Below are 22,880 nucleotides of genomic sequence, written 5' to 3'. Positions count from 1 at the left end.
TCCTTTCTTTTATAGTACTTTGGGAAGGTACCTCAGTGGTAGAACAACTGCTTTGCACGCAGAAGGTCCCAGGTTCAATCCCTGACATTTTTCTATGGAATTGTTGTCTAATATACACAATTTTGCAAAGCATTTCCACCAATGCAATGCGTTTTGCTTGTTATTGTCACTAATACAGCCTTTGTCCTAGTCTGTGCAATTTTGCACACCCTGGTTTTCTGGAGAACCGCATTGCAAAATTCAGAGAAGTCTGAATTGTTTCAATCCACTTTTTTTTTAAGTGTGAATTGAGCAGGTTTGCCTTCAGCTGTGAACTGAATCAGTCTTCTCCCCGCTCTCCCAATCCATGCTTGCTTCCTGCGTGGCACTTCTCTGAGAAAGTGTATCTCCTTGTAAGACAAATGCATTTCCTGAAAGTCGGCGATCTCAGAGGGACAGCAGTTCTTGGTTTGCAAACAATTAATTTCACTCTCCATCCTTCTGTGTCACTCATCAAATGGTTTTTACACGTTGGAAGCAGGAAAAAGGCAGTGGCATTTGCAGCGAACGTTTTCTTGGCACCGGCCACAAGGGTGGGCTTGTGAAACCTGAAGCGCCCTTTGTGTAAGCTCTGAGTCAGCCGCCCGGAATTCATGTTTGCTTATGGATGTTGCGATAATTAACAGAGCAGGAAGCCAAGGAATGATTGATTGATTTATATTTAGGTGTGCGTTCACACAAACACACAGCGTTAATAAAGCGCCTCTTGGAATGCAGAGATGGGTTGGAGAGTCTGATCTCACACATGTTTACTTGGAAATTCATTAAGTGTGAGTAGAATTTGAACTCGTAGCCGGTGCCTCCTTTTTCCTGGAGAGTTTGTGGAGTTGCTGCCGAGAAGCTCATCGACAGAACATCTACTTTTGTGCAGGAGGTCCCAGGTTCAATGCCCTGCATCTCTGCATAGGGCTGTTAGACTCTTACCCCACACCCAGGAGAGCTGCTGCCAGTCTGAGTAGACAGTACTGAGCTAGATGGGAGGATGGTGTGATTGTGTGATAACGAAGCTTCCTGGGTCCCTATTTTACATCTCAAAATTGAATCCAAATACCAACCTGCCTGCCTTTGCTGTTGATGGTTCCAGTTTGCTTGTCACCAAAGCTGGTGAGGGTCTAATGGTGGAGGCACATTAAGCCAGCTGAGCATTGCAACAGGGATGCAGTCCTGGAGGGCTGCACTGAGCCTTTGGATCTGTGCAGGATGAGCCCCTGACCAGGGCTGATGCAGGAACCCTACATGCTGTGGGTGGAGTTTGGATGGGGACTTGTTAAACCGGGGTTATAAATTGCTTTTGCATAAAGGATTATGGGCAGGTCTCCAGGGTTGCCTTTATTAAACCCTTTTGCATTTCCAAAGCTTGCAGGTCGTCACATATTTTTGGAGCTAATTAGTTACTGTCAGGGCATTTATCTTGAAGTTGTAAACAGCAGTGCGGAGAAGTGTCATCATCATAAAGTGTTAATTATCCCCCTGATTAGTTTTTACTAAAACTTCCCAGGGCCTTCGGGCATGGGAGCTTTGAATTCCGTCAAATTTATTAATTACTGTGATTATGTCTGAATTATACTGCCGCGTTGAGAGGTGGCTAATAAGAGAGGGCTCCAATACCACTCATCGCAGAGGAACGAAACAGAGGGAGAAAGTTTTAGATTAATGGGAATCATAGAATTAGAAGAACAGGGAACATGGAGGGCATTTCTGTTTCACCCTTTAGCCAAAAAGGCTCTCCAAGCTGTTTACAAAAGACTTGCAACCCAAAAAGACACGCAGGGGAAAAGGAAGGAGGAAAAGGAAGACATAGCAAGCTCAATCTCAGCCTGTACTACTCATTTTGGCACTTACTGAAAACATCATTGTTTAGACAAGTCTACCCAGACATTTAGAAAGTTGATGAAAGTTTTAATCTGTTTTTTATTATTTTTGGTCTATTGTTATTTTAATTTTTCAAAGGCTTTACATTATGATTGTTAATTTTTCTTAGTGATAGCTTTATTGTTTTATCTTTTTTTGTAAACAGCTTTTAGGTTCGTTTGGGGGATTTTTTTATGGTCAAGCAGCTTATAAATTTTGTGAAGTAAATAAAATTAATAAGTTCTTAGTTACAGTTCTTACGATGCAGTTAGGAGGAGGAGGAGGAGGAGCTCCTCACCGATGCCACGGAGGTTTTCTGCTGATGAAGAGAAAGCATTCTTCACACTGAACAGATCTAAGAGCAGATCCTGGTGACAATTTGTAGGCTAGACAAACAGGGCAACTCTTGCCTTGCACTTCTTCCCTTGGATAGCTGACTTAGAAGCCACAGTGACCAGAAGTTCAGTTCCATATCTAGAAGCTGAAAATGCACCTTGGAGGGGGGAAAATGCACTCAGAACTAGCTTCTCCCACCCTTAATTGTTAGCATTCAATCAATTATTCTGATTTATTTTAAAGGGGCTCTATAATTGTCAAGTGAAATTATGATAATTCGGACAGCTTAGCTGAGCAATTTAAAGTTGTGCCGTCAGCAGGCTGGAAGCACAAAGGAGTGGCCCAAAATACTGTATTTTTCGCTCTTTAAGACGCACATTTTTCACCTCCAAAAATTAAGGGGAAATGTGTGTGCGTCTTATGGAGCGAATGCAGGCTCCTTGGCTTCAGTGATAGCAACGCGAAGCCTCCGAAGCCCAGTGGGAGCGCTCCCGCCGCGTTCCGGAGGCTTCGGGTTGCCTTCACTGAAGCCAAGGAGCCTGCATTCGCTCCATAAGACTCTCCAGATAGCCGTCTGAAGCCTCCGGAGCGTGATGGGAGCTCCTGCCGCACTCCGGAGGCTTCGGGTTCCTTTCGCTGAAGGGTAGGTGCCCCTTCAGCTAAGGCGCAGCGCCCCTTCAGCTAAACAGGAGGAGAAATGGAAGGGGCTCCGTTTCTCCTGCCGCTTCGCTGAAGGGGCGCTGCGCAGAGAGGGGGAGAATTTTTTTTCTTGTTCTCCCCCTCTAAAACAAGGTGCATCCTATGGTCAGGTGCGTCCTATAGAGCGAAAAATACGGTAGTTTCTGCCCTCTCCTCTGATTTGCAGTTTCTCTTCCAAGGATGGGTGCAAAGGCATCTTCTGGGGTAAGCCAGGGCTCCATTTGTTCAGCTTGTCCACAGGCTCAGTGTGTCACAAACGGACAGTTGAAGGAGCTGAGTATGTTTACCCTGGAAAAGTGGGGACTGAGAGGAGATATGATAGCCATCTTCAAATATCTTAAGGGAGGGGTCAGCAACCTTTTTCAGCCCGGGGGCCAGTCCACCATCCCTCAGACCATGTGGTGGGCTGGACTATACAATGGTACCTCTGGCTGCGAATGGGATCCATTCCAGAGGCCCGTTCGCAACATGAAAAGAGTGCAACCTGCAGTGGTGCGTCTGTACACGCCCGGGTTGCGATTCGCTGCTTCTGCGCATGACATCATTTTGTGCTTCTGCACACGTGCGAGCGGCGAAACCCAGAAGTAACCCTTTCCGGTACTTCTGGGTCGCCACAGGACGTAACCTGAAAGAACGTAACACGAAGGAAATGTAACATGAGGTATGACTGTATTTTGAAAACAGAAATGAACGAATTCCTATAACCCAGAGATGCATTTTAAATAAAAGGACACATTCTACTCATGGAAAAACACGCTGATTCCTGGACCGCCCATGGGCCGGATTAATAAGGCGATTGGGCTGCATCCAGCCCACGGGCCTTAGGTTGCCTACCCCTGCCTTAAGGGCTGTCATGTGGAGAAGGGAGCAAGCTTGTTTTCTCATGCTCTGGAGGGTAGAACGAACGGCTTTAAGTTACAAGAAAGGAGACTGCGACTGAATATTCAGAAAAACTTTCTGACATTTTGAGCCCTTTGACAGTGAAACGGACGCCCTCAGGAGGTGACGGACTCTCCTTCCTTGGAGGTTTCTAAGCAGAGGTTGGATGGCCATCTGCCATGGATGCTTTTGCTGAGATAGGAAAAAAAGACTGGGCAAAAAGATTCCTGCAATACAGGGGGTTGGACTAGATGACCCTCGGGTCCCTTCCAACTCTAAGATTCTATGATTCTATTCCTTTCTTGAGTGTTTTCCCTGGCTGGAATGTCTTCTTGAGCTGTGGATGGAGATGGTTGTGCATGGATGTGCGCGCGCAGAAACTAGGCTACTGTACCAAGGTAATTGATGCATTTGTTGCCCTGCCCACTTTTGCCCGTGGCCCTGCCCACCACTGCCATGTGGCCCCCATAACATTACCCTTAAGGGTATGTGGCCCTCGGATTGCACAAGCTTCCCTATCCTTAATCAAAACGTATTTTCTCCCCACAAACCCTTTCCTTTATCAGTTCCTTCCTTGGACTAGTTGGGGGCCCAGGAATGCACATGCGCCAAAGGTAGCAGCAGCAGCAGGATGTGTTCCGAATGGTCAGTGGCAGTCAGTTCCGCAGGCCTTTGCTCTCCAGCACTGCCATAGGCCAAGCCAGAAGCAGACGGAGCTCTCTTCAGTTTCCCCCACTGTTTTGACGCTCCCCAGCCGGCAGATTTACAGTCCTCCTGTCTCAAGTTCATTCATTTTCTCCTCTTATTTACCTTTCTGTGCCACACGGTGTTTTCAGCAAAGATCACATTTCTGCCTCGGAGCAGAGCCTGGCATGCCAAGAAGGAGCTGATCCATAAATCTTTCCTTCCTTCCCCCTTTTATTCCATTAAGAGATTTAGCTGAGGTTTTGGAGGGAGGTGTGGTGTGTTTTTTGTCTTTGTTTTTGCCTGGGAGGAAAAAGTGTCTTGCCATTGCGGGGGTTCAGACAGCGCAATTAATTAAAGCTTCATTTTCCTGCTCGTCTCTGTCTCCCCATTACAACATCTGCCGTGTGGATCCATGTCGCGGGGATCGGGCAGGCGTGGAGAAAAAGGGATTCCTTTGAGGCATTGGATCTTAATTGAAACTTTTGAAATGGGATCTTGTTTGAAGGCCACGTATAGATAATTGTGTCACGTCCAACGGGCTTGAGGAGTTCAGTCAGAGCTTCCCAACAGATGTTTTTGGCTGACTTTAGCCTCCTGTGATGGGAAGCATGCGGGGTTTGGGAGCTTTCCAAAAGACTTGAAAGTCTTTTTTTACCATTTCTGCCTAGAAAACGAGAGTCTCTCTCTGAAATTCTGGACTGGGCCATCTTCAAAGGGACTCAAGGGGCTTTGCATGGCTACCCACCCACCTCATTTTGGTGGGTTAGGGCTATCACAAGGATACAGTAGAGCAGGGGTAGGCAACCTAACGCCCAGGGACCAGATGCAGCCCAATTGCCTTCTCAATCTGGCCCACGGACAGTCCGGAAATCAGCACATTTTTACATGAGTAGAATGTGTCCTTTTATTTAAAATGCATCTCTGGGTTATTTGTGGGGCATGGAAATTCGTTTATTTTATTTTTTTCAAAATATAGTCCAGCCCACCACATGGTCTGGATTGGCCCATGGCTGAAAAAGATTGCTGACCCCTGCTTTGGAATCTGAAAAGGTTCCGCAAAGGGCAGTCAAAATGATCACAGGGTCTTTTAGTTTAGAAAAGAAGTGTGCATATGCAATAGAAGTATATAATATTATGCATGCCATGGAGAAAGTGGATAGAAAGATGTTTTTCTCATTCGCTTATTAACCTAGGAGACCAGGGTCATCCAATGAAACGGAGTATCGGAAGTTTCAGGACAGGCTTTTTCTCTTGTTTTGCAAGAATTCTTTTAAATTAATGTAGGGTCAAAGATACAGATGTGAAAGAACATAAACAAAACCACAAAATGCAGGAGCAATGCAGAGATTGTTCATGCAAATTAGTAGAGATCAGGTGGTATAGGATATGAGTTTTCATCTGTTTTTAGTTTATTGTTATTTTAACTTTTGGAAAGTCTTAAATTACTGGTAATTCACCTCACTCATAATTTTATTGTTCTCTTTTTTCTTTTTTGCAAACCACTTTGAGGGTTTTCTTTCTTTTTTAACCAATAAGCGGCGTATAATTTTATACATAAATAAATAACATATTAAAAAAGAAAAGCACATTGCGATTTGGCATGGGGAGAGTTTTGCATGTCCGAGTTTGACGTGTAAGAAATAAAGTCCCGCCAAACAGTGGAAAAGTTTTGCCTCTTCTTTGCCTTTAGAAACACAGAATTTGCAAGTTATTTTCCCTGCCCTAGCCAGAGTCCGCATAGTTTTGTATCGCTAAAAAATGTCCAGGTCTTGTCTTGTCTTCCATTTCTGAGCTTTAGAGATCCTTGCTGCATCCAGGTAAGGAATTCTTTAGATCATAAAGATGTCTGGACAGGCTTTTTCACACAGGAGGACCTTTTTTTCTTCTTCCATGGGGCCCATACTTAAACACTTGGAGTCATTGCCACAACTTGTAGCAATGGCCAACATCTTGAATGGCTTTAAAAGGGGATTAGAGAAATTCATGGAAGGCCATCAATGGCTACTAGCCATGTTGGCTAGGTATTGCATCCTCTGTCGGACACAGTATGCCTCTGACATATCAGTTGTTGGGGAGCACAAGAGAGGAGAGTGTTGTTCTGCTTGTGGGCTTCTCAAAGGCTTCCCACGGAAACAAGATGCTGGGCTAAACTGGGCCCCATTCTCTTAAAGCTCATGACTGGCCCAGGATCACCCAGTGTGCTTCAGGGTTGGGTGGGGGTCTAAATCATGTCCCAGCCCAGTGCTCCAACCACCAACAGCATTAAATAAACAATTTGCAAGTCAAGAACCCCTCAGTTTAAATCTCACCCAGCCATGGACTCACTAGGCAGCCTTTGGCAAGACATCCTCTCCCCCCTGAAGTGTAGAGCAAGCCGACCTTAAAGGGTTGTTGTTGTTGTTGTTGCCACTGCTGAGAACGCCATATCTGGGACACATAGGGAAAGTGCTTTCAGAGTCAATGGGGCTCCCTTCTAAGTAACTGTTCTTAGAGATTGGGGTGTCAGTAAATGAAATGGAGATGGAGACGTAAAGTGACTTGTGAAAGGTCATGGAGTGAGTCAGAACCCAGAATAGAACTTGTGTCATTTGAGTTTGCGGCCAACCTCTTATTTGCTGGGCTCTGCTGATTGTTTAGTTTTTGAGTTTTGTCTTCGTTTTTAAGATTGTTTTTAATGTGGGAAGCTTGTGTGAGCTTGCAGCGTTCAGGGGTGGAACGGTTTCATTTTCTATTTATCCATTCAAACTGCTTACAGTAATAGGAAGCTGCTCTGCGCAGAGTCAGACCAGTGGTCCACCTGGGTCAGTCTTCCCTGACCAGTGGACCTCCAAGGTTAGGGTCTCTTTCCAAGTCCTGTCTGGAGATGCCTTGGGCCAGTTGCCACCTCTCAGCCTAACCTACCTCACAGGGTTGTTGTGGGGATTAAGTGAGGAGCGTGAGAACTATGTATTCTGCCTTGAGCTCCTGGGAGAATAAGGTGGGATAGAAATGCAATGGAATAAATAAAATAAAAACAGAAAGTCTTTGCAACCCTTTTGAAAACCTAACATGGAAGCAGCTTTCTTAGCCTCTTTGGAATAGGATGGCCAGTTTAAGCACAGCTTAAAAAAGAAAATGCTTGGCCCCAAAATAGGACAAATGAAGGGACATATAACATTTGCATATGCTGGTTTATATGTAGCGATGTGAATTCAGAAATAATTATTAGAATTTAAATAGCAGTGCAATATGAAAGATAAGGTATGGCAAAGTGTCTTAATTAACACACAAGCAAACTAAGCAGGAGACTCCAGCACAGAAATGTTGTCCTAGCCTTAGAGCTTGGGAATGTGGGTCTTTTTAAAAGATTCAGTACACATTTAGGAACATAACCAGAATTGGTGCAGATATATTGATATTTCTTTCTGATTTCCATTCATGGGTGCATCAGGGATTTCAAGAGAAGTGGAAGGAGACTTGTTGTGGGTCTCCATTGCTGTTGAACCGCAGCCATTGCTGACTGAAATGGGATGTTCTCAGGCTGGTCAGGAGGACATGGCCAGCTGGCCCTTTACCTTGACACGATCTCCCACCAATTTCGGAAGCAGCACAGGAGCATGTCAGGAGCAGATGTCTGTCTCCTTATTCACACAAAGAAGGGTGGCAGAGCGACAGCCACTTCAGTCTTGGCTCGAGAGACTTGGCATAATGCGTCCAATTTTCACGCATTCTGGTGGCGGCGCTTTTTATAGAACTTCTTTTCGGGGACATTTGAGCAAAGCAAGGAGCTCACAAATCCATGAGTAAACACAGTGGTGAGGGCTAAAGATGTTTGTGCAAATCTGGGACAGAAGCTGAGCTTTCGAGCCTTGGGCTCCGTTTGCGGCTGTCAAACGCTGGCCTGGCTGACGGGCCAAATAGTCTCAAGGCTGTTCATGCCAATATGGTAGCAAGTCCCGCTGAACATAGTTATTTTCAACCAAACAGGCATAGGGCAATGTGCTGGGCCTGGGGGTAACCCATGAAACGTGGTCCAGGGCCGGTCCAGAATCCAAGGGTTCTGCTAGGAGTCAGTCCAACAGGGCCAAGGCAGGACACAAGGCAGGAAACCAGGCAAGGACAGGTACAGGATCTCTGGCATACAACAATGTTGCTCCCGCAATCTGGGTTGGGGCCCAACAGCCTTTTATCTTTGTCGGGGAATGGCTGGTCCTGATCCCCCAGCGACTCATCTCCCTGTTTCGCCCAAAGGCGAGCACTCCTCCTGCGAATACTGAGGTCTCTCCTTCTCTCAGACCTTAGTCTCTGCAGCTCGGGAGACATCGGTGGGTTACTAGACCCAGGGGCCGCCTCAGCCTCCCCTGACCAAACCGGTAGTGGAGCAGCTGTAAGTGATGGCCCAGCTGAAGGCAACGAGGTAATCCCTACATCTGGAGCCAGGGCAGGCTCAGGCCCCTGACTCGGCCCAGCTAGTGTTTGCTGCAGGGGAACCTGTGCAGACTAGAACTCTTCAGGGTCAGGCCCCAGACTTGGTTCAGGTGATGCCTGAGGCAAAGGATCCGGTGAAGACTGAGACTCCTCTGGTTCCGAGTCTGAGCCAGAGTCCCAAGCCATCACAGGCAATCAGCAGTGGCGTGTAGTCAGCCAGTGGACATGGGAGACTAGGCTAGTCCCCTAAATGTTCCCTGTAAATTATAGCATTGCAGTATTACAGCCTGGTGCCTCCATCCCGAAACCCGTGAAGCTTCTGCCTGGCTTAGGGTGGGAGGCACAAAGCTCATGCATGCAACTTCAGGATGTCCCCTCTTCCTGCCCAATCGCCCTTGCTCTGATTGGGCGGCTCTGAACCACGACGATTCAACCTCTCCTGCAGAGGCCCTAACCTGTGGTGTAACCCCTCTCCTTCTCTGATGCTTGTTCCCCAGGCTCCCCTTCTCTGAGGGCCTATCCTCTCATCTCTGTCATCACCAGGCAGCCCTCGGCCGTCTCCCACTTCATCCCTGCCGCCGGCACTTCCCGCGTCCTCTCGCCACACCCGACACCAGGGAGCACTTGCTCAGAGACCCAGGCCAGCGAGACCCACGGGAGCAGCGAGTCGGAGGCGGAGCAGTCTGCGCCCCGCTTGAAGAAGCCTCGCCGCAGCCGCACCATCTTCACGGAGCTGCAGCTCATGGGGCTGGAGAAGAAGTTCCAGAAGCAGAAGTACCTCTCCACTCCAGACAGGTTGGTCAAGGGGGCTTTGAACTCAGGACTGCTTCTCATTGTGCTGTAATATTCTGATTTCCAGAAGCTAACACTGATTTTTTTTTAAAAAACTGCAACCGACAGTGGGTTGTCTCCATTACTCAGAGGAGACCTGTTGAACATGGACGAGACACATAAAAGCATTCACACATCTGGGAAGCCTGACCACTTGAAAATCTTAAATATTTTCCCATATTTATTTAGCAACGAGCAAGTTAAATGGAAAGGAGGTGCCCTTTTGTCCTGCTGATAATTTGTAAAACCTAAAAAAAAATCTTCTACACTGCCATCTGAAAACAAAACACGTTCTGTGTTTAATCTGCCTAACTTGTATGTAAGGTGCCACTCCTTTCAATTACATCTTCCTACTTACACATGAATAAACAAGAACCCATTTGCTGCTGCACAAACTGGAGAGAGTAATAATAATAATAATAATAATAATAATAATAATAATAATAATTTATTATATATACCCTGCCCATCTGGCTGAGTTTCCCCAGCCACTCTGGGCGGCTCCCAATCGAGTGTTAAAAAACAATACAGCATTAAATATTAAAAACTTCCCTAAACAGGGCTGCCTTCAGATGTCTTTTAAAGATAAGACAGCTGCTTATTTCCTTCACATCTGAAGGAAGGGTGTCCCAGAGAGTGGGCGCCACTACTGAGAAGGCCCTCTGTCTGGTTCCCTGTAACCTCACTTCTCGCAGTGAGGGAACCGCCAGAAGGCCCTCGGCGCTGGATCTCAGTGTCCGGGCTGAACGATGGGGTGGAGACGCTCTTTCAGGTATACTGGACCGAGGCCGTTTAGGGCTTTAAAGGTCAGCACCAACACTTTGAATTGTGCTTGGAAACGTACTGGGACCAACAGGCAGATCCTTGCCATTTCAAATTCTTGCAAATATCCCCACTTCAAACCTCCACACTTTAGCCTCGCCGCATCATTTGCAGAAGCAAACTCTCTGCAGCCTTCCGTTTCTGGACAAACGTGTTTCTTGAGCTGGAGTTGGCGGCCGAGTCCTCCTCCCAGCCTCACCAGGATACTGGCTTGTGATGTTCCTCTCAGCTGTTCAGGAGCTGAGAGCACAGCCATGGTGCCTGGGCACGTGGAGATGAGCTTGCTCCCAGTGGAGTGCTTGGTCACATGGTCGGGTCAGATTTCAAAGCACCCTTGCCTTAAATAAAGAAGAAGATAAAATCAAAGGAGACATGAGTAGATTGTATCAGTGGAAAATGCATACCAGGGCTGTGGGAATGCTTCAAACGCACACATGCCATCATGAATTGATGTGCAGTGATACTTATGAAGAAGAGAGAAAAGGCTTCTTCCTTCCTTCCTTCCTTCCTGGTACCCCTTTGAAAGGCTGATTCCTATGTTTCCACTGAAAGAGAAGGGATGCTGGTTCAATCAGTAGGGAAAGGAAAAGTTGCTGGTTTTTGTAGGCCAGTAGGGAAAAGTCTAATATCGGAGCCTCTGCACCAATTCATCACATTATTCAAGATTTGGGGTAAAGAAGACTTTAATTACCGTACTTTTCTGTCAAAATAAAAAAATTCCTTCCAGTAGCACCTTAAAGACCAACTAAGTTAGTTCTTGGTATGAGCTTTCGTGTGCATGCACACTTCTTCAGATACGCATGCACACGAAAGCTCATACCAAGAACTAACTTAGTTGGTCTTTAAGGTGCTACTGGAAGGAATTTTTTTATTTTGACTATGGCAGACCAACACGGCTACCTATCTACTACTCGTACTTTTCTGTGTATAAGACAAGGTTTTTTCTTTTAAAATTATGTTAAGAAAAGGGGGTTCATCTTATACATGGGGCAATTTCCCCCTATTTTCTTATTTTGGAGTCCCCAAAAATAGGGGGGTGTCTTATACACAGGGGCGTCTTATACACATAAAAATACGGCAAAAGTATTCAATGATTGCATTGCTGATCAGAAATGCTAGGCAAAAATTCTGGTTGTAATTGCGCACGTTAAATCCGAGTGATGTGGGGAGCTTAAAAGCTCTTCAAACGCCAGGTCCATTTAAGAACATTAGAGGAGCCTGCTGGACCAAGGGAATGGGCCATCTAGTCCAGCATCCTGTTCTCACACTGGCCAACCAGAAGCCTCTGGGAAACCACCAAGAAGAACATGAGCACAAGAGCACTCTAGCCTCCTGTCTTTTCAGAAGCATGGCTGCCTCTAGCTGTGGAGGTAGCCATCATGGGTAGTAGCCATTGATAGCTCCCTCCTCCATTTGGGGTTTCCCCATGTCGAAAGTGCTTTTAAGCTCTCCACCTCGGTTGGAGGACAAGGCCCGCCCAGTGCGTCCACTCTAGGACACTCCTGTGAATTACTTAGTTCTGGCACCCCCTGCTGTCAGGTTCCCTGGCTTCTGCCCTACCAGTCCCCCATGGGCCAGTGTTAGAAACTGAAATGTAAAAGCTAGGAGCTAAATGGCACCTTAAACCTAAGTTATAGGCCATAGCTGTCAACGCTTCCCTTTTTTAAAGAGAAATTCCCTTATTCTGAATAGGATTCCTCACAAGAAAAGGGAAAAGTTGACAGCTATGTTATAGGCACAACAACAGAATGTATAGGTGCACTTTTTTATAACAAGAATACGGTGGTACCTTGGGTTACAGACACTTCAGGCTGCAGACGCTTCAGGTTACAGACCCTGCTAACCCAGAAATAGTACCTCGGGTTAAGAACTTTGCTTCAGGTTGAGAACAGAAATCGTGCTCCGGCGGCATGGCAGCAGCGGGAGGCCCCATTAGCTAAAGTGGTACCTCAGATTAAGAACAGTTTCATGTTAAGAACAGACCTCCAGAACGAGTTAAGTTCTTAACCCAAGGTACCACTGTGCAAAGCTGAAATGAATGAACGGCAGCTAAAATATTATGTTCATTTCCCACATGATTCTATTCCTTCCCCTGCCCACCTCCCTGATATTCTTAAGAGGGTCTCTTCTCCAGTCTTCAGAGAGTAGCTAGAAGTGGGGAGACAGAAAAAGGTCCTCCTTTCCTTTCACTCTGCAGTTTTAATCTGAAATCTTAGGTGCAGTACTGCGCCCAGAACTCAGAAACTGCTTGTGCAAATGAAATTCCCTGTCGCAAAATGCGCCTAGAACAATGGGAGGTTTTGGACACTTCCATGGGCATCAGCCACCGCTGCCTGTAGATCCACTGCCATCCTGCGTAGGCCAATGGCTCTTACCCACAGTGCTCAGCACCAAGGGCTTCTTTGTCTCTCTCGTAAGGGGTCCTGATTCCATTCAAGGGTTTGGGTGGCTAGTGTGGTGCCAGCTCAGAACCTCACATGACTGGTTGGGCAACACCATCAATCACACACACGACTCTCTTGGCACTAATAAGCCTTGGCATCCTACGTGACTGAGCACGATGAGCCAGCGCAGCTCTCCTGCCCCTTCCCTCCCTCCCTCTTGTTTGTTGCTTTGGTTTCCTAGGCAGTGCCTGTTGTTTCTAAACAGGCGCAGCAACCAGTTTGCAAAGGGTTACAGGTAATCTCGCCGCGATGTGGCCCCTGCTGCCAACCAGGCGCCTTTCCCGTGTGAAGATTGAGATTCAGTAATGGCAAAACCTCCGCCAGGCTCCCAGCATCACCTCCCAAAGATGCAGCAGACGTTGCTATATTTTCCTTTCCTGGTTGAAAATTCAAGACGCCCTTCCCTTGACGCTTCAAAAAATGGCCACGCATGCATGTTTTTTCTCAAGAGTCTCTCCTCCTCCTTGAAAACTGGTGGATGGCCTGGCTGGTCGCTCCTTCTGGATGAGGAATAAGGAAGGATGCCATCGTGAGCATCACCTCGGGTAGCAACAGGTCTTGGGGCAACCCCAATGCATCCCGTTTGATGCTAGATGTTTTCATGGCCTACTTGTGAAACTAGAATCATAGAACGGTAGATCTGGAAGAGGAACACCAACAGTTCTTTAGTCCAACCCTGTGCAATGCTGGAACTATTACTAGTGGTTACTTAAAGGTAAAGGGACCCCTGACCATTAGGTCCAGTTGTGGCCGACTCTAGGGTTGCGGCGCTCATCTCTCTTTATTGGCCAAGGGAGCCGGCGTACAGCTTTCAGGTCATGTGGCCAGCATGACTAAGCCGCTTCTAGCAAACTAGAGCAGCGCACGGAAACACCGTTTAACTTCCCGCCAGAGTGGTACCTAGTTATCTACTTGCACTTTGCTTATGTGTTGCCAAAAAAGAGAAGTCGTCATTCAGCATCAGAAAAGGCGACAAAAGCAGACACAGATTAGCATGAAACTTGCAAAAAAGTTAATTTATATATCTTAATGGAAATGGAGATGCAATGTACCTCACCACTGTCGGAAAGACCATATGGCAAGGAGAGCAGTGTTCTTGCTCGGGTGGCCGTTCAACTTCATGACTCCTTGCACTCCCTCCTTAGGGCTCTTTATTTTAAAACTGGACTTTGGCCAGAAAGCCCTTCAAACATAGGGCCGCCCACTATGAAGTGGAGCATGTGGTCACCCTATTCCTCACACCAGTGTGCCCAGCAGCACACTGTTCAGGAGTCTTGCCAACGGCTTTGCCCTTGCCCTTGCCTTTGATGTGGGTCTTAAAGAAAGCTTGAAGAGAACCGTTGAATGATGAGGCTCGCTAATGGCAACAGAGGGCAGATGGGCCTGATAAGCAGCAGCCTTGATGGGCTCTGCCCTGCCGATAATAACACTTGGTGTTGCTATAGCAAAGCCGAGTGTTCAAAACACTCCGTAAAGAGTTGATCTCAGCGATTACAACAGCCCTGTAATGCAGGTAAGCATTAGAATGAGTCGCTGCTGCTGATTGTAGAGGGAGCATCAAAGTGAGTGGTTTTTCTGTGTCCAGGGCAGCTGTCCACCAGCTTCATCTGGTACGCCTACCTACCTGAGGACTGTCTCACAAGAATGGTGCATGCTCTGGTTATCTCCCACTTGGACTACTGCAATGCGTTCTACGTGGGGCTACCTTTAAAGGTGACCCAGAAACTACAACTAATCCAGAATGCGGCAGATAGACTGGGAGCAGCCGCCAATATCATGTAACACCAGTCTTGAAAAACCTACATTGGCCCCCAGTACATTTCCAAGCACAATTCAAAGTGTTGGTGCTGACCTTTAAAGCCCTAAATGGCCTCAGCCCAGTATACCTGAAGGAGCGTCTCCACTCCCATCATTCTGCCTGGAAACTGAGGTCCAGTGCCGAGGGCCTTCTGGCGGTTCCCTCCTTGCAAGAAGTGAGGTTACAGGGAACTAGGCAGAGGGCCTTCTCGGTAGTGGTGCCTGCCCTGTGGAATGCCCTCCCATCAGATGTCAAGGAAATAAACAACTATCTGACTTTTGGAAGACATCTGAAGGCAGCCCTGTTTAGGGAAGTTTTTATTGTTTGATGTTGGAAGCCCCCCAGAGTGGCTGGGTAAACCCAGCCAGATGGGTGGGGTATAAATAATGTATTATTATTATTATTATTATTATTATTATTATTATTATTATTATTATTGAAATGTTGGAGGGTACGAGGTTGCCCAAACAACCAAACCAGGTGGCCCCATGTTCCAACTTGCTATAAGGTTTGCTCCTATGTTTCCAGCCCATTGAGAAACAGGTAACGAGTGGAAGAAGTAGGTCACCTGTTGTCCCTCTTTAAGCCAAGTCCTCTGGGCCTTTTGGGGCTGCAACCAACTGGTAAAATGATTGCCATGTGAACACAGCTATTGGAACCCCACCGCAGAGAAAACGACGTGGCAAATTTCAGGGTGATTCAGAGTCATCTACCGTGCAGCTGGTGGTGTGTATGAGACGTGACCGAATGCACCAAGCTTGGCTTAGACTGCCCTCGCACCTTTTGTGTTTCTGGTTCACTGATGCTAATCATGGCAGAGGCACAGCGAAGATGTCATGCCAGCAGGTCTCTTTCAGATTTCTTTGTTCAGCAAGTTTCATCCGAGGAGATTAGTCTTTCACTTGGTCCTTAACCAACGGGCCTTACGTAAACACAGTGGTGCTTGGCTGTGTGTTTGTGTGTGCCCGCAGAGGGGACCTTCCCATATCTTATCAAGGAAATCTCAGGTGAAACCCAGTTTGATCTGAGTGCCATTGAGTTCTGAATCCTTAGGAAGCCAAGTTCCATCTGGCTTTCCAGCCTTTGTGGAAAACCAGAGTAGCAAATCCACCTTTGCACAAGAAGGTCTATCTGTTGTATTTATACCCCACAGAAATTACTGTGCAGGTGATGTTGTTCAACCTGAAACAATCAGTTAAGTTTGCATTCCAGGACTTATTACTGATGGCTCTGTTGTGCTTCTGTGGCACCATGATCTTATTATTCATAAACAGGGGTGTAGCTAGCTGCTCCAGTACCCAGAGTGGTGGGGGCGGGGTGAGTCACCCACAGGGGGGGCGCCACGGCGATCCGCCTAGGGGGGGCGCTGTGGCGAGCTGCCCACAGAGTCCGCCTGGCGGACGCAAGCCCCACACTGCCGTTTCGGGCAGCGTGGGGCCCCGAGCTACCGTGTCACTCCCAGGAGAGACGCGTGCCTCGGGCGCACTGCAGGCCAGGCCCCACGGTAAGTGCCGCCCCCCACGGTGTGCCATTTTGTCACCCCCTCAGAGATGACACCCAGGGCGGACCGCACTCCTGCACCCCCTTTCTACGCCCCTGTTCATAACATATCTCTCTGCTTTTCCCCTCTGCATCATTTTCTTTCTTAAGTCGTGGACTGTATGATATCAGACAAACAAGTCATTGCTCGTTTCTGCACCTCTCAAATGTTTGCATTGTCATTTGCAACAAATTATTTATTTGTGGCGGTGGGGGGAGAAACCTCCCCGCAGTTAATTACACCAAAGGGGGAATTACAACTTCTCTTTAGCTTCCTTTAGTTGATTTATTTGGACAGGGCACGTTGTCAGTAGATGATGACTATCTTCCCCTGGCTGTTAGTGTTCCTTGGTTTTCCCCTCCAGTGTCTGTACAACTTGTTCGCTTTCCGCAGGATGTGAGCTAATCAGATCTTGGCCGTGGATGGTGCGTCTTCCTTTCTGTCGTTGATTTGGATCTCTTGTTTTCCAGGCTGGATCTGGCTCAGTCCCTGGGCCTAACTCAACTTCAGGTGAAGACTTGGTACCAGAATCGCAGGATGAAGTGGAAGAAAATGGTAGGTACTGTGGTAAACAGAGGCATGAGTACAGGGTATGCCCAAGGCAAAAATGAAATGAAATGAAAAGGGGCAAAAGGTTTGTGTCTCATTTTTTTAAAATCACATTTTTAACGTAAAACTTAGTTGTTACTTTTTAAAAAAAATTAGTTAATTTGCATTTTCTTTAGGCAGTGAGACTCAGTTCAAAGTTAACCCGCATAGGATTGAAGTGTAAGACTTCCTTAGTTGGGTGACATCCCTAAATGTGATTTTCATCCAAGAATCCTCCTGCTTCTCTGACACTTGGGATAATAAAATAATCTTTTATTAATGCCTTTCAGCATCAGAGTGGATTGCCTCCACTATCAGTGCCTTAAGATTTATTTACTTAAGAACATTTCTAGCCCCCTTTTCAAAAATTAACTTTAATAAATAAAAAGTTCTAAGTGGCAAGAAAAAAAAATCTCTTGATGCTTTTTGTTCTAGTTGAGTGCTGCAGAGCAAAAGATGAATCAGTTCCTCTAACAGTGAATTCAGTTGCAGAGTGCTGATAGAATCCTAGACAAAATGGGGAAACAAAAGTGAGGTATCTTCAGGCCTGGAGGAAACCCCTAAAAACAACAGGAAAGAAATCAGCATGGTGGGAAACTCTAAAAACACCCTATTGAGGACTGAGCATGCTCAGTGGGCTTGGAATGCTGACTGACTTTTGGGAGGAGGAATGGAAAACTAGGGGATGGGGTGGAATATCCTGGGAGAGGGCATGGCAGGCTGGACAGGGCACAGGAACTCTCCATGCTGTAAGGTTTTGTTGCTGGTCCAACTTAACACTTTAAAAACCCCATGAAAGCAGCAATTAGACACTCAGCGTGTTGTTGTTTTTTTGCTCCAGGTCCTGAAAGGTGGACAGGAGGCCCCCACAAAACCCAAAGGCCGCCCCAAGAAAAACTCCATTCCCAGCTCCGAAGAGATCGAAGCGGAGGAGAAGATGAACAGCCAAGCTCACCAGCCGGCTTTGGAGGAAAGCCAGGCCACGGAAGAGTGTGGGTTGACCGGAGAGCCATTGGAGGCCCCTTCAGAGACAGAGGAATCTCCTAAAAACACAGCTGAAACCCCTCTGGGAGAAACTGCATCAAGTTAAGAGAGAGGGAGAGAGAGAGGAAAAAAACTCCCCACACTTCCCAAAAGGACAATGTACAAACTGGAGGCGTGCACACTTGGTGCCTTATGAAATCGAACAGTATGGGTGGGTCGCTGTGGAGCAAAGAGACCCCATGTAGGCAGCAGCGACAGTTTCCTTCTTTCCAATGCAGTGTGTACACCCTCCCCACAGATAGTGGGGCCTGAGCTCTCCTCCCAAAGAGACTGCATGCTTGCAAATCTGAGACTTTGGAAATGCACAGGGAGCTGGGAGGAAGAGGCTCCTTAGCGAATGGCTGCCAGAAAAAAAACTGTCCCTTTTCACCTTCCCCCTTATTATCCTCATCTGTGAAATGGGTTCCGAGCAGTGACTGCCAAACAAAACAAGAGGTCCTTTGTTGTCGTTCCAACATAGCATTCTTCTGCAACCAGTGCTTAATTGGGAACGGGCCAAAGCAAAGGTGTTTTTAACAGGGGTGTTTGGGATGTTTACGTTCCAGCACCACAAAGTGGGGGGGGGGGCTTTGAGGGAAATGCAGGAGCAGATGCCCGACTTCCTCAAGTCGCTCTCTGACTTGGAGGGCTTGGCAGCACCAGTGGCCCATAGGGGCAAGACTGAAGTGGTGGCAGGAGGTGGGCAAGAGGCTGGGGCAGAGGCAAGAGTTGTGGGATGTATTGGTTTGGTTCATGGTGGATGTGGAAGTTCCATTGGCTGCAGCAGGGGCAAGCGGGTAGGCCTGCCTGTAGCCACCCAGAGCTCAGTGGGGGCAATACAAACTTCTGGCGCACATGGAAGGGAAAGTGGTAGCTCAGTGGTAGAGCATCTGCTTTAAAGACAAAAGGCCCCGGGTTCGGTTCCTGACAGGATCTCCAGGTGGAGCTGGGAAGTTCCATGCATGAAGCTCTGGAGTGCCACAGCCAGTTAGCGTAGGAAATCCTGATCTCAATGAAGCAATATTCGAACTCTCGGTAGAAGAGTTCCTTGTTGATGTCAGAAGAGAAGGCATATCTAAGGTCGGCTTGCCATGTTTCCAAAAGTGAAAATCCAGACAGAAAAGTTGTTGCGCTTTTCTTTTCTTTTTTCCTTTTTGCCCAAAGTTGTTGAGCTACTTTTTAGGAACGTCGCCAAAAAACCAACACTCTTGATATGGGCTGTCCCAGATTTTCCCTGGACATTTTTTCGAAAATTCCGCCTGCATGCCATTTGTGACAGACGGATCCCGGCTATGTCCGGGAAATTCCAGAAGTAGGGCAACCCTAATCTAAGGACTTCAGAAGAGTCCTTGCTGGATCAGGCCCGTAGGCCATCTAGCCCAGCACCCTGTACTCACAGTGGCCAACCTGGGGCAGACCATAATAACACTCTCTCAACAGCAGAGCCATTATGGCTAGTAGCCATCAATAGCCCTCTCCTCCTCCATGAATTTGTTAACCCTCTTCTAAAGCCATCCAAGTTGGTGGCCATCACTGCCTCCTGTGGGAGTGAGTAGTCAAGTCAAAGTTTAATTGTTGTTGTGACCATCTTGGTCGTTTTATCCCCCAAAAGGAAATAAAAGTATTCTGTGCCTACTACTGTATACAGAATATGCAGAGATACACCATTAAAATACAGGGACCACCAATTTATACAAATATACCTTGAAATGGAGACCTACACAGATACGTTTCTGTATTACAGTGGTACCTCAGGTTACATACGCTTCAGGTTACAGACACTGCTAACCCAGAAATAGTACCTCGGGTTAAGAACTTTGCTTCAGGATGAGAACAGAAATCGTCCTCCGGCGGAGCGGCGACAGCAGGAGGCCCCATTAGCTAAAGTGGTGCTTCAGGTTAAGAACAGTTTCAGGTTAAGAACGGACCTCCGGAACGAATTAAGTACTTAACCCGAGGTACCACTGTACATTGCTGATCCAGTCCACTGTATTGTCTTTGAGGAACGTTCTTCTCCGTCTTGGGCCTGCAGCCGCCAGACCTAGCAGAGGGAGTGGTTTAACTATGTGCTGCGTGAAGAGGTGTTTTCTGTGCCCTGGAAGCATGCATGCACCAAGATCAGGGCCACTACCAAAGGCCAGCAATTCGGGGCACCTGCCAAGGCCTGGACCTCTTCTGGAGGCCCACAACCAAACCCTAGCCTGTTCCTTCTGCTCTCAACTGCCTGTTCATCTGCCTTCTGAGTTTAAAAGCAGTGAGGGAGGGAAGCAGGGTCTGTTTCCTCTACTTGGCAGTGGCTTGGTTTGGGCCAGAAGAGAGGGGACCAGCAAGTCGATCTCAGTATTGTTTACGCTGGCCAGCTGTGGCTCTCCAAGGTTTCAGGTAGAGGACTCTTCTAGATCTACCTGGACCTCTCCTAGACCTACCAAGGATCAAACCCAGCACCTTCTGAATGCAAGGCAGCTGCTTTACCGCTGAGCCATGGAGCTGGGAGTTTGTGCATTGAGACTCATATGACTGCAGTGAAAAGAGGGGAAAGTGACCAGGGAACTACAGGAGGGCTGTCTGCTGGCCACCTGTTCTTTGATAGAATGCTGGAAGGATGATGACAGGAAGTTTGGGGGAAGAATCTGGAGCAGGTCTTGGGCTCAGTGTAGGGGCAACTGTTGCATCTTCCTAAAGACAGTGGGGCAATAAGTTGAGTTTAAGTTGCCATAACTGAGGGTTGATTCACACTATTTCACGCTTGATCATTGAGCCTGGTCTACATCAGGAATGGAGAATCAAGCTATGTGCACACCATACTATTAAAGTACTTTCCCCCTGCCCAAAGAATCCTGGGAACTGTAGTTCACCACCCACGGAGCTATAATTCCCAGCACCCTTAAGAAACTACAGATCCCAGGATTCTTTGGGGGGAACCCATGGCTGTTAAGATTTTACATGTGGGAGGTGGGTGAGATCTGCCCCTTCCCCAGAGTGGTTTTAACAATTTGCTCCTTTTTCCTCAGGGAACTCTGGGAATTGTAGTTCTGTAAGGGGGATAGGGGGAATCTCCTAACAACTCTCAGCACCTTTGAGAAACTACCATCCCCAAGATTTTTTGGGGGGAAGCCATGTAGTTTAGGTGGGGCCTGGGTTCCGATCCACGCATCAGTTTGCATTGAAATTTGCAAAGAACATTTTCCTTAGTTATCTGCAGTCTATTTCTGTGGCAGAATGAGGCAGGTCAGACATGCTCAGAAAGGATTTAAAAGTGCAATCCTATAGATTTTGCATTAGAAGTAGAACCCCACTGAGGTAAATGGTACTTACTCTTCAGTAGGTGGGTATAGGAATACAACCCAAATTTAACTAATTTAGCCAGTTGATTGACTCACCCACAAAAATCTAAACATGTTTAGTCAGCAGCAAATTACATTGAGTTCAATGGGATTCACTTGCTGATGAGAAAGGGTTGCAACTTGAGACAGGCAAATCAATCAACGTCACTTCTTCACTTGTCCAATCTGACGTTCAGTTCTCGACATTTTCACATCAGTTTGCAATTTTATCTTATTTTTTAAAAAGTCCTTATGAAAATTCATCAGCACCTTAGCATAGATTTCTCTAATATATGCATGCTTCTGCATGCAGTTTTGCCTAATACACACCAGCAGTTTCCGCTATTAGAAAGCACCTTTGCATGCTGTTTTCACCAACATATGCATTTTTATGCACACTTTACCTTAGTGTGGACGCGGGTAGCGCTGTGGGTTAAACCACAGAGCCTAGGACTTGCTGAACAGAAGGTCAGCAGTTTGAATCCTGGCGATGGGGTGAGCTCCCATTGCTCAGTCCCTGCTCCTGCCAACCTAGCAGTTTGAAAGCACGTCAAAGTGCAAGTAGATAAATAGGAACTGCTCCGGCAGGAAGGTAAACGGCGTTTCCGTGTGCTGCTCTGGTTCGCCAGAAATGGCTTAGTCATGCTGGCCACATGACCCAGAAGCTGTACGCCGGCTCCCTTGGCCAATAAAGTGAGATGAGCGCCACAAGCCCATAGTCGGTCACGACTGGACCTAATGGTCAGGGGTCCCCTTTACCTTTACCTTAGTGTACACATGTACATTTAGAGAACTGGATTGCAAAATTCGGAGAAGTGTCGAATTCAGAGGATGAGTGCCTTTTTATCCGTGTATCATTTTGAGAAGCGTGCATTTGATAAGGGCTGCCTTTAAATGTGGACTGAACCAAATTTATCCTTCATCCCTCCTTGTGGACCTAAATGTTGCAGCATCAGTATTTAAAGACCAGTCTTTTTCCCCCAACTAAAGTTCCCAGAAATAAGGTGTGAACTGATTCTTAGCTCGAGCCCTTTGTGAAGCCTATATCAACCCAAGGAGATTTTTGATGTCTACAGCAACACCAGTGTTTTTAGAGCTTTTGCAGATTTGGATACATTGGTCTCCAGATTTATATGGCACTTACTGTAGGAGCACTGAAATATCTGGGGGTGGTGGGGAGGAGAGCGAGCCACGGAATTCAGAAGAAAACTTTGCAGGATGAGTGTTGCATTTATTTTCCAGCCCCGTGTGCCAAGATTAGATAAGCATCGTGTTTCCTATAGTCTTGTTCGAGGGTGCATTTTTGCCCAAAGGCTGCAAAGAGATGTATCAAGATAACCTTTATTTTTTAATTAAAAATAAAATATATAAATAAAGGAATTGAGTGGAATCTCTCTCTCCCTCCTCTCTCTCTCTCTCTCTCTCTCTCTCTCTCTCGTCCAAGGTTCTGAGAACTGGGTTTCTTCCTCTGCATTTTGCTGTCACGGGGCCAAAAAGCCTGGGGGTGGGGGAATCGAAGACCCTGTACTTCCCAGGGACAACAAAGCCCTGAGAGAGCACACCAGCTCTTAGATGTGTCCCTCAACCAGAAAATTTGCATTTAGGCTGGTTTA

General features: G+C 47.0%; 1 protein-coding gene across 1 annotated transcript in view; it reads left to right on the top strand.

Annotated features, from left to right (window-relative positions):
* BARX2 (BARX homeobox 2) overlaps positions 1-22,657 on the top strand; it is a 44,140-nt gene extending 21,483 nt beyond the window's left edge. Inside the window, exons 2-4 of the mRNA XM_083479442.1 lie at positions 9,396-9,693; positions 16,804-16,888; positions 17,763-22,657. Of these exons, the coding sequence (XP_083335568.1) occupies positions 9,396-9,693; positions 16,804-16,888; positions 17,763-18,011 (632 nt within the window). The 3' untranslated portion in view covers positions 18,012-22,657. The remainder of the gene's footprint in view (positions 1-9,395; positions 9,694-16,803; positions 16,889-17,762) is intronic.
* Positions 22,658-22,880: the final 223 nt, after the last annotated feature.

Source organism: Podarcis liolepis (genome assembly GCF_965112155.1).
Source record: "Podarcis liolepis genome assembly, chromosome: 16".
Lineage (NCBI taxonomy): Eukaryota > Metazoa > Chordata > Lepidosauria > Squamata > Lacertidae > Podarcis > Podarcis liolepis.
Note: the sequence above shows the minus strand (reverse complement) of the source record. Positions and strands in the feature narration are given on the sequence as shown.